Source organism: Ahaetulla prasina, chromosome 12, assembly GCF_028640845.1.
Source record: "Ahaetulla prasina isolate Xishuangbanna chromosome 12, ASM2864084v1, whole genome shotgun sequence".
NCBI lineage: Eukaryota > Metazoa > Chordata > Lepidosauria > Squamata > Colubridae > Ahaetulla > Ahaetulla prasina.
This window is the reverse complement of record NC_080550.1, coordinates 1950502-1967641: the sequence shown is the minus strand read 5'-3', so window position 1 is coordinate 1967641 and position 17140 is coordinate 1950502. Positions and strand designations below refer to the sequence as shown.

Below are 17140 nucleotides of genomic sequence, written 5' to 3'. Positions count from 1 at the left end.
TCCGCAGTTCTTTCTACTAGGAATAATTATGGATTGTACAGCTATAGAGACTAAATTGATTTTGAACTTAATAACAGCCGCAAGACTTTTGATTGCTCAATATTGGAAGAAAGAAGAATTACTTACAATTGAAGAATGGACACTCAAAGTATCAAATTTGGCAGAAATGGCAAAAATTACTGCTTACTTGAAAGACTATACACAAGAAAAATATATTTTAGAATGGAAAATGTGGATTGATTATATTCAAAAGTATCAGATAAAAAAATATTGAATAGCATATGAGTAAATTTAGGAAATATTTTGTATTAGATTTATTTCTGAAGGAGAGGGGAATTGAGAGTGTGATTATGTGTGGAGTGACTAGAGATTATAATTTAGGAATTATTTTGGATTATGATTGTTAGTTTTTGTCAGCTGAAGAGGTTGTAAAAAAAAAGCTTTTAAAAGGCTCCTCTGGTGATCCCAGCTGAGTTGCCTGATCTCCAGAACCTTTTAAAAGGATTTTTTACAATCTCTTCGTCCGAAGAGGTTGTAGAAAAAGTGCTTTTAAAAGTTTTTTTTAAAAAGTTGGCCACGCCCACCCAGTCACATTACCCTCCCCACCAAGCCACTCCCACAGAACCGGTAGTAACAAATTTTACATTTCACCCCTGCTTTTAGACCTCAAACACTAGATTAACGTAAATAGCTATCTATTATACAGCAACATTTATTGATGGCATTATTCACATGTAGGATTGTACGTTGGATTATAACAGGAAAATAAGATAGTATTCTCTAATATTTAAACTTGTTTTATACCTAAATATATATGGATCCCACCTAGATTTATATGGATCCCACCATAAAATGTGAGAAACAGAAATTTAGCAGCATGGTAAAATGGCCACAGTAAAGGGGAGTATTTTGTCCGGCTCTGATCTGCCAGAATGAATTTTTAATGCAATATTGTAGCAACAGAAACTCTTCACAATGGCCATTTCTTTCTTCTTTTTCTCTGGTCTTAGGCCAGGACGATGCTCCGTGTGAGACAACTGCCAGAGAGACCTACACAAGGATGGCAAGGCAAACGTATTCAGTTACTACCTTTCCGCTACAAATGCAACCACAGATTCATGAAACACACATTGGAAACCCATTAAACTCCACTCATGTGGACAACATATGGAACATTCAGTTCCAATTTACAGTACTAATAGACTTAATTTCCTGTCTGATTCCACAACTTCATTCCTTTTTGTTTTGAGACTGTGAATAACTTTTTCATGTATTTCCAAAAGCAGGTTCAAGATTAAAAGATCTTGGGCTTCTTTTATTATATTTGGTTTCCTTTCAATATTAAAAAAAAGTTAAAATCAAAACAAAATACGAGTTCAGTGACTAGACAAGTAGTGAAGTCAGCATCTTAAGATAACCACAATGCCCATTAAGTATATTGGGAATTATGAGAAAAACATACAACTGCTATTTTAAAAACATGAGTAATCTCTGGGACAGGAAACTAAAACTCAGATGAACATTAATTTTTGCACAAATAGCCAGACTTCAATTTATTATGCTCTGTTAAATGGCATTCTTAAAAATGTTTCCTAGATAACTGTGTTGTTTATACTAGTTTATGTATGTAGACATATCAAAAACCACAAGTATTTTTCAACAAGAAATATTCTATTGGCCTAGAACTAAGAGTAGCATATGTCTTTCAATCTTCAAGGGAAAAAAACAATGTGTATTCACATCACTGTAAACTAGGTCTACAACAGGATATAATCTGCAAGTTTATACCTTCAACATCAACTACAAAAACAATGATACTGTTCTGTCTCTTTTAAAATCAATCATTCAATCAAATAATGTTCTTAGGATGGTTTGATCTCAATATACTTGAATTTCTGTAATAATGCTTGACATAAATTATCAAGTTAATTTGATCTAGCTATGGTATCTTCACCACAATAGAATTCCAATCTATGGTGTCACACTTAGGGAACACATCAAGGCAGTCATTTACTGTATGTATTGGTTTCACAAGGAATTCTATTCTATTCTATTCTATTCTATTCTATTCTATTCTATTCTATTCTATTCTATTCTATTCTATTCTATTTCCTATTCCTATTCTATCCCTAGAGCAGAGGTATCAAACCTTGGCAATTTTAAGGTCTGTAGACTTCAGCTTTCAGATTCCACCAAACAATTCTGGGAGTTGAAGTCCACAACTCTTAAAGTTGACACCCCTTCCCTAGATGATATCAATACTGTAGTATAATTATAGAAACACACACACACCACACACAATAACAGAAAGAAGCATTACCCCTACCACACCACCCACAAGCTTGGCAACAATTGTAATAGCTGTAGGAGCAATTGACTAGGCAACCTTCTGCAGATTAGTTGCAGTGACTCGGAGCACTGAGTCATCCATTAGAGAATATTGGACCCCAGTAAGCTCCAATGCAAGTTTCCTGTGAATTTTGCAGAGATGGATGTTTTTATCCCCTTCAAAGGAGCTTGCACCTGTACCGCTTCCCGAAGCAACTAAACTCCTCCGTCAGCTGAAGCAGAGAAGGAAGGAGCTGAGCTAAGTGTCTCCCTCCAAGAGATGCAAGACTCGCCTCGCCTTTCTCTAGCCCAGCAAGCCAACTCCATTGCCCAAGCTTGTTTTGGGCCCCTGTTATTCCTGACAATGCCAGGAGAGCTTGCAGAAGAACAGCAGCAGCCAAGAGCAGCTTCCTTACGATCTCGGGAAGGCTTAGGACTGCCTACTTAGCACCTCTGTTACCCATCATCATCTCTTATTTCACTGCCGGCATCAAACGTCTCTCTGTCTCTGAACAGCTGACAATTGTAATGCATGCTAACTCTTTATTTTGGCATTACTGCACTGTTACTTTGGTCTGTGACGGTCAATGAAGATTGACAGATAAGCCTTAAAGAAGATGGAGATCAGATGACAGGCTGGCACAATATTATGCAGAAACAAGGACAGTGCCTCAAGTGGTGATCTTTTCAAAATTTGGAGGTGCCACAATATTAGAGCCATGAAAAGACAGGGATTCCATGCATTTCAAATGAACAAGGATTTCGTTAGGAAGGACTTTGACTCCTAAATTACCTCTGCCAAGTATTTGTTGAAAACTGCTTTTTTTCCCCTCCCTGAATATTCTTCCTCTTTTAGCCAATTCTACACCATACACATTATTTCCAATCTTAACAGCAACAACCCCCCTCCCCCCCAAACCACCAATCGTATGCATTAGACTAGAGGATGGGAGGCGGGCAGAATTTATACTCAAAAGAGCTTTGGTAAGTAGAACTAAACCACCAATATTTCTTAGGGGTCAGTTAGAACAAAGTCCATATTGCTGTTTGTGGGCAAGCAATGGCCTGAAATAATCAGCCACCACCTCTGTCAGATTAAAAGCCTGGCTGCTTCCATGTCTCAAGGCAATTCACATCCCGCGTCAAGCATTGATGCTTCACTTCGAGGAAGTGACTAGATTCTACTGGTAGCACCTTCTCCAATCCCCTGAAAAAGCAGTTGTGGTCATAAGCACAATGAACACAGTAGCTTGGTCCGGTGATATCCTTCCACAGATTATGCGTATTCTGTGGAACTCACCCACATGGAAATATAATGTAACTATTCCTAATAAACGGCTTGCGAGAAGAGATTATTTAATTGATAGCCTTATCCAATCACAACCTGAAAATCGTAAGTAGTTCAACAGAATCACAGAGGGCTTTTTGCAAGCAGCCTTTGTGTCCAGACCACTTTTCTTTCAGCTGGGTATCAAAATAATGTAATTTCATCAGCACTGTCCCCTCAACTTATTGTTAAAAATAGCACAAGCATGATACACTAATGAAATGGATATGCCAATGCAGTGAGGTAATGCAATAAATCAATGGTCTTTCCTAAGAGGTGTAACACAAGCGGTTGCAAGAAAAACAGCTGTTTTTTTTCCCCCTTGCTTTTCTTCTTTCTTTAGAAAAAACAAAACGCTGTTTCAGGGTATAGTTGCAAAATCAAAAATATTTTCCAGTTGGGAGATATAGGATTACAGCTGTTGGTTAATTCCAGTTCAGCTAAACAAGTCCCTTTACTGCCTTCTTCAACTAATGACACACGATGATAACTTTCACTCCAAAAGGCCTGCCCTGAGGAGAGAAGCTGCAGGAATATGCTGACAGCTTAATCTAAATTAATTGTCAACGTTATAGTGTTTTTCCTACTGTATTGTCAGTTACATTTATAATGAATGCCAATCTTATTAAAAACGGAATTTCCTGACAAAAAATGTTCACATTTTAAAAGTGCAATCATGTGATCCCCTTCTGTGACTGTCTGACAAGCAAAATCAATGGGGAAGCCAGATTCACTTAATAACCGTGTTACTAACTTAACTGCAGTGATTCAACTGATTAACAACTGTGACAAGAAATGTTGTAAAATGGGACATTTAAAAATGTTTCACTTAGCAACAAAAATTTGGGGCCCAAATGTAGTCGTAAATCAAGGTCTACCTGCATTTTCATTGGAATATGGACATAATCCATAAAATAATCTCAATACTTCCGAAGCAGAAACAAATGTCCTTTTCCCACCGTAAGTAAGCAGTTCTAATCAGTATCAATTTTGTAATTACTGCTTGTATGTCATTCTTATGAAATCCAATAAGTTTTGCTTTCAATATTTTGGAAGAAATGCTAATGGGGAAATAGATGAGACTTCTTCTCTACATACATTGACATGGTGAAATATTTTAATGGACAGAAAACCATATATGCTGCCTTAAATAAAACCTCAGGTTTTTTATCGCTGTGATTTTGGAAGGCCTGCAGTTTCTTCACAAGAACACAGCTATACCTTGGAAATGTCATTTGAGTTTTACACAATGAGATAGTCATAAGGATACTTCCATATGGATTTGCCATTTCATTAAACTATTGTGAGAGCTTATGGAGTGCAGAGTTCATGTCAACATCTGGTTTAATGTATTTTATCCCACACTATGCTTTTGGAAAATATGCTGTGGTCAAGACATCTGGTAAAGTTCTAAAGAGGCATGCTGCACAGAGAATAAAATATGACTTTCTATCCCTGCTTATTTGTACAAGAGCTAAGAATAAATAATTGTGATCTTTTCATTTAAGCAGCATTGTTTTCAGGGAAACTAAATAATATAAGAGTTGAAATGTCCATACTTTATCAAATACTGAATCAGATTTTATATATCATCCTAGAAGCAAGATTTAAGTAAATTAACACTGAAGATTAAGCAAGACTACGTTTTGTGTTTTGCACGTGATCAACATGTCTGAATAGTTTCCAATATTGGATTAAAGTAATATGGATATTACTTTAGTGTTCCAGATAAATCTCAGAACATCTGCACACAGTAAACATCCTGGTCATAAGTAATAAACTGTCAGGTTATTTGTTTCAAAATGTGATTTAGGAAGCCTTATATCCATATATCTCACTAGCAGAAAAAATATATATACTTCATTGTCTATTTCTACAACAAAACCAAGCATGGTTTTTCTATTATGGCTGCTTTACCAGCTAGACAAATCCTTTTATTTGAATTAAATTGCATATATGAAACATTCTTATCTGGAGGTTCCAAAATATTCTGAGGTATAGCCTTAAAGAGCATTTGTACACTGCCGTGTCAGACTGAATTCTAACGCCTCTCAATGGCTTTTTAAAGTCCAAGAAATAAGACTTGCTTAATGAAATGTCAGATCTCCACACAATAGGACAGGCCAATCCTGAATAGATGAATCCGTATCGTAACAAAAGAACTACAGCAGAGGAGAGAGATCTCATTTAAGCACTGAAAATGTAACACCACAGGGCTCTGCACTGCATGAGTTAAAGGGACAAGTCTATCCGTTGCCATTCTCAAGCCCTCTCTTGTGGCATGGTGTAACTAGAGCAGGTAGTAGAGCTTGGCAGTCCTGCTACTTGAAGAAAACAGATTCTCACATGGCCATGAGAATGATCTTCTGAAGTGGGTAATAAATTATTCCCATCCATTTAACAGAAACTTCCCGTTCAAAGGCTACCATAACTGACAAAGAATGAACTGTTCCTTAGTCTTAGAGCAACCTATCATTATTTTGCAATATTAAAAACAGGAATTTCCTTTATCAATTCATAAGCGATTTTTAAGCAGTCAGACTAAATTTCCTCCCCACACACAAATAGGAATATTTGGCAAAACATTGGGATGTACCTTTGGAGTGCTTCCCTGAAGGCCTCTTCAGCAATGACTCCTCAATGGAATGTGCTGATGTGTGGAGTGCGTTCTCTAAACTGTTACCCACCACGTGGTTTATGGGAGTCTCAGATCTCGGAGTGACCTAGGTAAGAGAAAAAGTACAAGAAACAAACCCGTCAATTTGGCTTACGCGAGTTAAAAGTATTTGTAAAGTCCAGTTGTTTCTAAAACAACTTTATTTTCAACTTGCTATCTTTTAGAAAGCATCTTCAGGCCCCCAAATCTCATTACAGAATGTTAATGCTCATATTTTTGTTATATCTATGTTAATTTGCTATCTATTAATAATAATTCTCAAAGCAAAACTATCTGCTGTGTGTCTCAGACACGCATTTAGTTTGAAAAGACTTAAATCTTGCCTAGTTTCACAGACTCCACTAATCAAGTAATTCCGGTGACTGACTGACTCCTAGAAAATACATGGACCAAAAAGCACCAAGTACTTCCAAGTGCTGCACTTAAGATACCAACTATTGTTCTACTTAGCTATCTAAGAAGGGCTTCTGCCGAGTCAATAGCCTCAGATACATTGTATGAATCTTCTCAGCAGGAAATGCAACAAAAGTGTTCTTTATGGCAGTACACATTTCTTTGACTCGATATACTCCAAATACTTTTTACTACGGAGAGGTGGGTTTTTTAAAAAAGGCAGATCACTGGCAAAAGAGGTCCCCTACACTCCACTTCCTCTGTAACTGTAGCCAGCCTAATCTATGTTTGAAAATTGGCCTCAGGTTGCTGTTCACCATCGAAGCCTTCTCGCCAACTTCTCCTGGCCAAGGTCAAATGCCTTCCATACAGTATCAAGCACATCTTTTTCTCCCATTCCTGAGCTCAGGGGCAATGCACAGAGTTGCTTGCATCCGGCCATTCACTATTACTACACTTTTAATGCCCAGGGCAAACCATTTATTTCCAATACATACCTGACCCTATTGCCACTCTTAAGACTTTTATTAAAAAACGGTCCAAGCCTTTTTATATTTCTACCAAATATACTTGCGATGGCTAAGTAAGTGAAAGTAAAAACAAACTTTATTCCAAATGATGCACGTCTCCATCAACCATGCAGAAATTGGAATTTATAATCTGGTAGATAGCAGGAACTTCATGGTTTTTTAACACTAAATAAAAAGGCGAGTGTGAGATTTGCTGTCAATGTAACTTAAATGTATTATGTCAAGGATTATTCGTAATAATGCACCCTTTCAACTCCATATAGCACTAATGCCTCTCTGTGGAATAGCAAATAAACCTACTTAGACACTGGTTTTACAAACTAATCAAATCAGTTAACATCAGTGTTTCTCAAACTTGGCAACCTTAAGATGTGTGGAATTCAACATTGTATCAGCTAGCCATGATATAACTAACACTCTACCAAACCTAGGAAGCTAGAGGGGAAAAAAGGAGAAAAACCTATGAAGGATTAGTGATGAAGAACAATTATCAAATATATCAACTCAACCTGCTTTTGCCTAACGTCCCAAACTTGAGTTGATTCACCCTTTTTTCTTTTCAGAGTTTCAAGTTTAGGGTTCATTAATACCAAATTAAGCATGTTCCCATGCAACCTTTTCTTTGAAATAGCCTATTTTTCCTCAACTCCTAACATGTGATTTTTTTTTCCTTTTTATTAACATTGCAAACTTTTAATTGTCAAAGTTTTCAGGAAAGATATTTTCACAAACTGTTACATTCAGCTCTTGACAATGAGTATATGGACAAACTTTTATGGAACAGTTTTAAAGTTTGTCCATATATTTATTGTCAAGAGCTGAATGTAACAGTTTATGAAAATATCTTTCCTGATAACTTTGACAATTAAAAATTTGCAATGTTAATAAAAAGAAAAATAAACACTGAACATGTAGGTGATCTGTGTGTGTGTGTGTGTGTGTGTGTGTTTAATTAAGTTAGTGCAACTTAGAAAATTAATGCCATCTTTTTCATTTATTATGATTCAGGAGGACTTTCATAAAAGATCTTTAAAACCAGAAATGAATACTAATATAAAAAGAATTGTAGCATAAAGTCCCACTGAATGCATTCATTCAGTCAAGAGTTAATTGGTGTGTGAACACATTAGAATTTGTTTTACACAATACCTACAGGGTACTTTTGTTCAAAAATATTACACAGCACTTCGGGATTCCCCTTTAAAACCCAAAGTTCTTCTCAGTGTATTTTCTGGCTACTCTTGCAAGCCCCAGCTCTCATTCAAAATGCTTGAATTTGGCAAAGCATGAAGTATAAATTAGACTTACTTTTTTAATCCCAATAGATAGATTGTTCTGGAAACACATGAAGCTAGATGCAGATGCTTACAAATGGCATTAAGCAAGTATTCAATCAAGTTTTTATATCTAACAGCATATGAGGCATTGTTGGCCGATTCAATTGCTTATGTAAATTGATGTTTAATTCTGTGTTTTCGTTTGAGAAATGAAAAAATGCCTAGGGTATTAACTTTTGACAGTTTTAAGCGCTGGTGTTTATTCTTTAGAACACGGATGGTAACAAAAATGTCCTACACTGAGTTTTGTTTGATGAAATACATAACATAGAATGTATTAACAGTACCACAGATCTTACAAGATCAGTGTTCCCCAGTTTAATCATGATCTAGTTACACTGTTCTTTATTCCAATAGTGGAGGTTTTTAACAAGAGTTTGGGCATCCATTCATCTGAAATGGTCTAGGCCAGGGTTTCCTGCCTGAGCAGGGGGTTGGACTAGAAGACTCCCAAGGTCCCTTCCAACTCTGTTTTTCCTATATCCTCAATTTGAACAGCCAGGGGAGGGGGTGGAATCCACATATGTATAGATGCAAGATTGTGAAGTTTAGGTTCAAATTTGTAGAGTCTAAATGTGGTGCAGTCTGAAGAGGGCTGAGACCACAATGACAAGAGCAACATGCTTGCCTCAAAGCCCCCTCTGAGGAATTAAACAACCGTACAAGTTCCTTCCTTCTTGAATTATATATCTCTGCATCAGCAAATTTAAAAGCATTCATCTCTGCTTATTTTGAAGCACCAAACACTAATATGAGACAGCCAAAAAGTATGAAAAAGACATTGAAAGTTTTACATTGAGGAAATTTAAAATACACACACTATTGAAGGATAACTAAGGAAATTAACTTTAGCAGGTCCACGTTGCATACTTCCAATGAACAACCACAAGTTGTGAAATAGTTTTAAACAATTCTCACTGATGATGGCCAATACATCTGTCGAGTCTCAATTCCTGGTTACTAACAATTTCACAAGACCAGGCTGCTTTTTATAAAATAAGCAAAAGTCTCTCCCTCACCTGTCTTAGCAGGAAAAAAAGCCCCAAATCAGCTCCTGGGGCCCACATTTATATTACAATCCCCGGGCCAAAGAGGCTGGACAGCTACACAGCTTAGTGACACCTGTATCTTCATCCAAAGATTGGAGACCAAACTCTTGACTAAAAGATGCCCCTTTCTAAAAGGAAAGGCAGTGGGAAGAGGCACAGTGGTGGCGAAGCGACAGTTGTAGGCACAAAAGAGGGGACAGAGGGTAGAATCCGTGACACACTGGTGATCTTTCCTTTCCATCCTCTCCAGCCACTGTAAACCATGGTCTGCTTTCCCTTCCATCCCCTCCAGCCACCATAAACCACGGTTTGCTTCCTCTCCATCCCCTCCAGCCACTATAAATCAGGGTCTGCTTCCTCTCCATCCCCTCAAATCACCATAAACCATGATTTGCTTCCTCTCCATCCCTTCTAGCCACCATAAGCCACAGTCTGCTTCCTCTCTCCATCCCCTCCAGCCAACATAAACCATAGTTTGCTTCCTCTCCATCCCTTCTAGCCACCATAAACCAGGGTCTGCTTCCTCTCTCCATCCCCTCCAGCCACTATAAATCAGGGTCTGCTTCCTCTCCAGCCCCTCCAGGCACCATAAACCATAGTTTGCTTCCTCTCCATCCCTTCTAGCCACCATAAACCAGGGTCTGCTTCCTCTCTCCATCCCCTCCAGCCACTATAAATCAGGGTCTGCTTCCTCTCCATCCCCTCCAGCCACTATAAATCAGGGTCTGCTTCCTCTCCATCCCCTCCAGGCACCATAAACCACAGTTTGCTTCCTCTCCATCCCCTCCAGCCACTATAAATCAGGGTCTGCTTCCTCTCCATCCCCTCCAGGCACCATAAACCACAGTTTGCTTCCTCTCCATCCCCTCCAGCCACTATAAATCAGGGTCTGCTTCCTCTCCATCCCCTCCAGCCACCATAAACCATGGTTTGCTCCCTCTCCATCCCGCTTAAACCGCCGCCTGCTTCCCCGGCACCCACCTTGTGGCACCCGGGACAGGCGGCGGCGGCGGCTCCGGCCGTGGCGGGGGCAGCGTTGGCGGCGCCGGGGGGTCCCTTGGCGGTGCAGGCCAGGAGGCTCTGGATCTTGGTGAGCTCCTGCCTGAGCACCTGCTTCTGGTGGAAGCTGAAGGCCGGGTGGTTGGAGGCCATGGTGAAGAGGAGCAGGAACTCATCGCCGGTGCGGCCCTCGTTGAGCTGCAGCCCGTAGTTGTGGATGACCGAGTCGAGGTGCGTGAGGGTGCGGAAGAGCACGCCGGCCGCCTCGCGGTGCGACGAGCCCAGCAGCGCCAGCGAGACCAGCAGCTTGCTGCGCACCACCTCGTCCGTCAGGTTGGTCAGGCCGCCCAGGTCGGCCGCGTTGTTGGCCTTGATCTCGGAGTCGCGCAGCGAGTGGTAGTCCTTGCGGGCCAGGTCCTCCAGGCAGGCGCCCAGGAAGCGCAGCTCCAGCGGGATGCACAGGTCCAGCAGGCCGCACAGGAACTCCACCCGCTGCGGGGACGGCAGCTCCGAGAACCAGCGGTAGACGCTCTCGCGCTGCAGCCGCGGGCAGCGCTTCTCCACCATGCTGGCCCGGCGGACCCGCGGCCCTCAACGCCCACCGACCCACCGACCGAGGGAGCCCGGCCGGCCGGGGCGGGGGAGGGAGGGGAGGGGAGGGCGGGGCGGCAGAGCCACGGGGTCGCCCGGGAGGGCCCGAGGGGCGGGGCCTCGGAAGCCCCCTCAGGGAGGGAGGGAGGGAGGGAGGGGGGGCGGCTGGGCCGAAGCCTTCTCGGGCCTCCCTGGCGCGCTTCGCGGCGGCTGGCTCCCCTCAGGGGGCGGCTCCTCTTTCCCGCCGCCGCCTCGGCCCGGCTCCCTCCATCCCTTGCCCGCCGAGGGGGAAGAAGGCGAGGAGGAGGAGGAGGAGGCAGCAGCAGCTCACCCTCGCAGCGCCCGACCGCCCGCCTCCTCCGCTGCCCGCCCGGCGCGCGACAAATAATCCCGCGACAGGAGGCGACGCTGCCGGGCGGTGCTTTTCCCCCGCCGCCGTTATACGTGGGAGGGATTCCGCGGGCGGAGGGATCCCGATCCGGCGGAGAAGGTGAAGAGGCCCGGCCGGCCAGAGAGAGACGAGCGGGAGGCCGGATCTTGCTCGCCTCGCCCACGCCCCCCCTCCCTCTCCCTCTCGGCCGCGTCACGATTGGGCCGCCTTCCCCTCCGAGGCCCGCCCCTTCATGCTGGCCTCCCTCTCACCGCCCACCTAACGGGACTCCGCCGGGCGGCCGCCGCTGTCATTCACGGCTCTCCCCACCCCTCGTTCTCAGGCCCCGCCCTTCGGAGGGTCGCGATTGGCTCTGGCGAGGCCCAAGAGGTGTGGCCGAGAGAGGGCTGTTTCTGCGCGTGTTTCGGGCGCGTGCTAACTTGCGCTGTCTGACAGGAGTGGGGGGGGGGGACGGGAGCTCGCCGGTCAATCGCTGACGGATGGGCGGGGCTTGGGTAACCTAGCAACGGGGAGAGGAACGGCTCCAGAGAGTGAAGAGGGATGGGAAGGAGAGGGGGGGGGATAAAAGCTCGGGTTGCCTAGCAACCGGGTCTTTAGCATGGAGGGACCCGGGAAACGGCCTGAGGGCGGGAGATTCCCTTATGGCCAAGAAGACTCCCCCCCCCATCACCCGGCGACCAGAGGATGCCTACCTCGCAGGGTTGTTGTGAAGCCGGAAACAGAATGTTACATTGTATGCCAGGAAGTTACACTGGGTCAACCATGTGGAAAGAAGACAAGAGGAATAATAAAAAACTAATGTGCCAATAAAAATAAATAAATCAGTAAACAGCCTGAGGGTGGGAGGGCCCTCCTCCTGCATGGCCTTGAAGACCCCTCCTCTTCTTCAGCCAGCGATCCAGACTGGCCTGCCTGGCAGGGTTGTTGTGAAGCTAGAGAAAAAGGGTTACATCAATCCAGTGGTGGGATTCAAGTAATTTAACAACCGGTTCTCTGCCCTAATTATTTCTTCCAACAACCAGTTCGCCAAACTGCTCAGAAAGTTAACAACCGGTTCTCCCGAAATGGTGCGAACTGGCTGAATCCCACCACTGCATCTATCCCAGGAAATTTATTTGACTATGTGAAGGAGGGAAGATGGAAGCAATCAATAAATACAAATCAATGGAAACCATAAATGCTTCCCAGGCCCCCAAGAAAGCCCAAGGGTACCACAGTGATCGAGACAGCCGAGTGCTGACCACCAAGGAGAAAATCCACTTTGTTTTTTGAACTTGGCACCCTGTAAGGAAGAGGCAGTGTTGGGTGTGGGCAGCAACCAAGCCCTCTACCTCTCCCCTCCCTTGTTTTGGGGAGGGGCTGCTCAGAATTGGAGGATCCTGGCAAAATCTACCTGGGCACCGACTTTTGGAGGGTCTACGATCCAGCAGTTTGTTCAAACCAGCATTCGGACTGAGCCTAAATGGAGGATTCTGCCATCCTGTGCGAACTGAGACTTCATATTCAACATATTCAGCTGTTTCTAATTACTTGCTTTCCTTTTCAAATAATTCTTTCCTTTTCTCTACAGTTATCCAAATAGGCGAGAGCAGCAGTATTTCTCAGCCCTGGCAAGTTTTAAGATGTGTGTGGACTTCAACTCCCAGACTGGCTGGGAAATTCTGGGAGTTGAAATCCACACATCTTAAATTTGCCAAGGTAGAGAAACACAGATTAAGAATCGAGGAGATCTAACCTTTATTTTAGCTGAATAATTTTCCCCCTGTTTATGCATGTGGCTTGATACTGCTGCATTTTGTGATCGCTTTCTTCTTCTATAAAACAAGGGGACGGGCTATTTCTTTTAAACAGTAATGCAAACTCTCCCTTTCTCAGGAGCGTGTGTCTTTTCAGATAATCCCATCACCCTGGTGACTGCAATGGAACAAATATGCTTTAAATCCGTTAACATAGATCGGCACTGAGTTCACACATTCCACTAAATCTCCACATGGTGAATAAACTGCTATTGAGGGTTTGTTCCACAACTGGCCTTTAAAACAAACCAAGGTGGATTAAAACAAAGAATGCACGTGCTCTGCATGTTTGTACTTTTATAGGAAAAAACAGTAATAAAAATTGATTAGAGCTGATTGGAAATCTGCGAGTTGCAGTTCCAGATGATCAGATGTTGGCTGGGGATGTCTACTTGCCGTTTTCTTCTTTGGCTACTGTGGAAAACAGGATAATAAGAATAAGAGAGAAGTAGTTTAGTCTTGGCCAGGAACTTACATTTTATTATCTTTGTTGTTGCTGTTAGTCGCAAAAGCGTGTCCAACCCATCACAACCCCATGGACAACTTTCCTCCCGGCCTTCCTGTCCTCTACCAGCCTCTGGAATCCATTTAAGCTCGCACTGACTGTTTCAATGACTCCATCCAGCCACCTCGTTCTCTGCCATCCCCTTCTTCTTTTGCCCTCAATCGTTCCCAGCATTAGGCTCGTCTCCAGTCCTTCCTTCTCATTAGGTGGCCAAAGTTTATTTTCTTAGATGCCATAATATAATAAACAAGGTTGTGGTGCTATCTGAATCTATATACATGTATGGTGAGTGTCCTCTAGTGGCTATTTCAGTGATAACATTATGCTACAGTACAAATCTTCCTTTCCTTATCCATGAAGAAGGTGGTTAAAAAAACAAAAAAAATATGCCCATACTTGGAAGAAAAGGCTACAGAAGCAAATGAGGCTTAAACAAATAATAATAATGTTGACAGATACAACAAAATACCTAATGTCCACTAAAATTGATCTATATGAATGTAGCTGAGATTGAGACATAGCCTTAAAAAATACGATGAATGAAACCGTCATACATCTGCAAACAGTTTTCTGAATTGGTTGTACAAATCTTCATTTAGACTCTACTATTTCAGACTGGCAACCTGTGATTACTGGATAAAAATAATGAGACATTGCTGATTATTTAGGTGTGAATGAAGTATCTGAACATTTCAGTTATAAAAACCTGGTGAGACAATTCAGTCATTGCTTTCTGAAAATAACCGAGTACCTATCCCAATGATAAACGGAGGTTGCACAACTAAGTGGATTTCATTGAGGGTAAATCCCAGGGAGAAAAACTATGATTGCACAGCATGACTTTGGAGAATCTGTTTCCTTTTGGTTATCTGGGACTCTTAAAAAACAGTTTGATGCTCGTATTTTGTTTTTTCATGATGCAATGAAATGGTTTTGTTCTACCCTGAAGTGTTTTAGTGCAATTTTGTTTTGTTTTGTTTTTAGAAAACTATTTCCCAAATCTGATGTTGGGAATGAAATAATCAACATTTGCTTTATGTATAATATATATATTCTAATCAGACAATGCACCACACAAACTCACAATTTTGTTTTTATTTTTATTTTATTTTCAAAAAATACACATCCACTGACAGACGTGAGAGCTCCAAGCTGGGATTTAGCCCCCATCAGTAGCCAGATGTCTTGAGATTTCAGCCAGATTTTGGTATAGGTGATAACGTCATTTACTATTAATGAGTAAAACTACTCATGAGGCCACCATCTTGTCAAATACCATGTCATGTCTCAGCAAGCCACCAAATGGGAGAAGGAACATTCAGTCTGGTTATTCCCACCCTTATGTCCAGCAATGCCACATTCCCTTCTTTCTTCCCCCATGTGCCTTTTCTAGGGCGGGGGCACATTGCTAATAACACCAATAGACCAGGAAGGTATTTATAACTCTGGGACTAGCACAATGGGTTGCTGCCAGGGAAACAGGGGTGCTAAAACTATTCCAACAATTTGTTCAGGGAGATTGAAAACTAGCGTCTGAAGCAGCAGGTCAGCTTTCCCCTAGGAGAGTCCTGAGTTCAAGAGGCTGGGTTTCTCCCCCACAAGGACCTCTGCTTACTGTAACTAGCAGTAACAATAAATGCCTTCGTAGGATTTGCGTGTATTCTCAGGAGCAGCGCATTCTTGGCTGGTGCTCAGGAGCCAACAAGGCAGCTGTTGCAGCCCTTCTAAAGAGAGTGCGCTGGCTTGCTTCCTTGCGCTCTGCGCATCATATGAGTCGTCTTTCTGTGGTGTCGCTGGAATGTCGAGAGGAGGGAGCCAGTTGGAAGTGTTTCTAAGGGCTTCCTGTCCAGCTTCGGCCCCTTTTCCAATCAGGTTCTGCTTTTCCTCTGCATAAATCAAACCCAAACTCTTGACTTTGTGGCCTATAGCAGGAGTGAGAACAGGCGAGGCAGTAGCCCCCAGCCGGAAGGCTCCAGGGTATAAACCAAGAGATGGTTCCTTCTTAGGCATAAAAGCTAGCTGGATGACTTTGGGCCAACAACTAGGAGACAGTGAATTCTAGTCTTACCATAGGCATGAAAGCCAGCTGGGTGACTTTGGTCCAGTCACTCACTTTCTCAGCCCACCCACCTCACAGTGTTGTGGAGAAAATAGGAAAAGAAAGGAGTATTAGATATGTTCACTGCCTAAAAGTGGGCATAAAATAATCTTAAAAAAGAAAAGCAGAGCTGGGGGGGTGAGATTCCTGGAATTACGGACTATTGATGTTTATTTCACTATGCCAACTATACATTAGGACTTTCAGGAGTGCTTTCCGTCCAGCTCCCATAAGAGCCAGTAGTTTAGATCCACGATCTTAAACCTAGATATCTGCAAGTTGGCGCTGACTTGCAGACGGATGTTTATTTGCTCAAAGATGCCTGCTCTGTTTGGTCAATAGCAGTGTAAAGGAATGCAATCAGGTGTATTTTGGCCTCTTGGTTTTGCAAACCGTCAGGAGAGTGGTATGGTACCTGGACGAACGCCTGATAGCCCCTCTGTTTCTTTCTCGGGCCCAATACATAGATGTGCCCACCCATCTGGGAGCGGCTACTCTGCAGATAGGTAACACATGGCACAGAAACGCTGAAGGTAAATGTTAAAGGGCTTGCAATAGCTCTTTTTTCCCAGGCGGGGGAGCCTGGCTCCTTCCCTGCAAGGTGGCTCTTACAAAACAGGACTCTTAATTTGGAATTATTACCTGCATCCCAGAAGAGAATTAAGCTCTAGCCTCTATTGGAGGGCTGCCTCCTTCGGTTTACCATGCACCCAAACAAGGCCTTAACCAGCGGCCAGACCATAATATATTTCATGAAGAACCTCAAGCTTTATTCCTGAGCTCAAAGATATCCGAGTTCAGACTTCAGCTTCCCACAAGAGCATTATGTCAGAGATGTCATAGTCTATTTCAATGTTTCAGTGTTCCTCAACCTCCGGCAACTTTAAAATCTGTGGACTACAATTCCCAGAATTCCTCAGCCAGCCATGCGGAATTGGTCCGGGAGTTGGTCCACGCATCTTAAAGTTGCCAAGGTTGGGCCCCGATGCTCTAAAATGTTTAAGCCTATGTCTATGGACGTAAAAGGAGATGGGAACATCTTTACTTTCCCCCCTTCTTGCTAAGAAGATAAATCTGGGTGAAACCCAACCTCTATTGCCTCCGCTCCCTCCTCACGTT

The 17140-nt window shown here is 42.8% G+C and overlaps 1 protein-coding gene across 3 annotated transcripts in view; it reads right to left on the bottom strand.

Moving 5' to 3' along the window:
* Positions 1 to 11828, bottom strand: part of ZCCHC14 (zinc finger CCHC-type containing 14) — a 34302-nt gene extending 22474 nt beyond the window's left edge. Inside the window, exons 1-2 of one of the 3 annotated variants that reach the window (XM_058154859.1) lie at positions 10623 to 11828; positions 6252 to 6378 (exon numbers count right to left, since the gene is read on the bottom strand). In XM_058154859.1, the coding sequence (XP_058010842.1) occupies positions 6252 to 6378; positions 10623 to 11207 (712 nt within the window). In that variant the 5' untranslated portion in view covers positions 11208 to 11828. The remainder of the gene's footprint in view (positions 1 to 6251; positions 6379 to 10622) is intronic. The other 2 variants (XM_058154860.1, XM_058154862.1) reach the window with 2 other exon arrangements.
* Positions 11829 to 17140: the final 5312 nt, after the last annotated feature.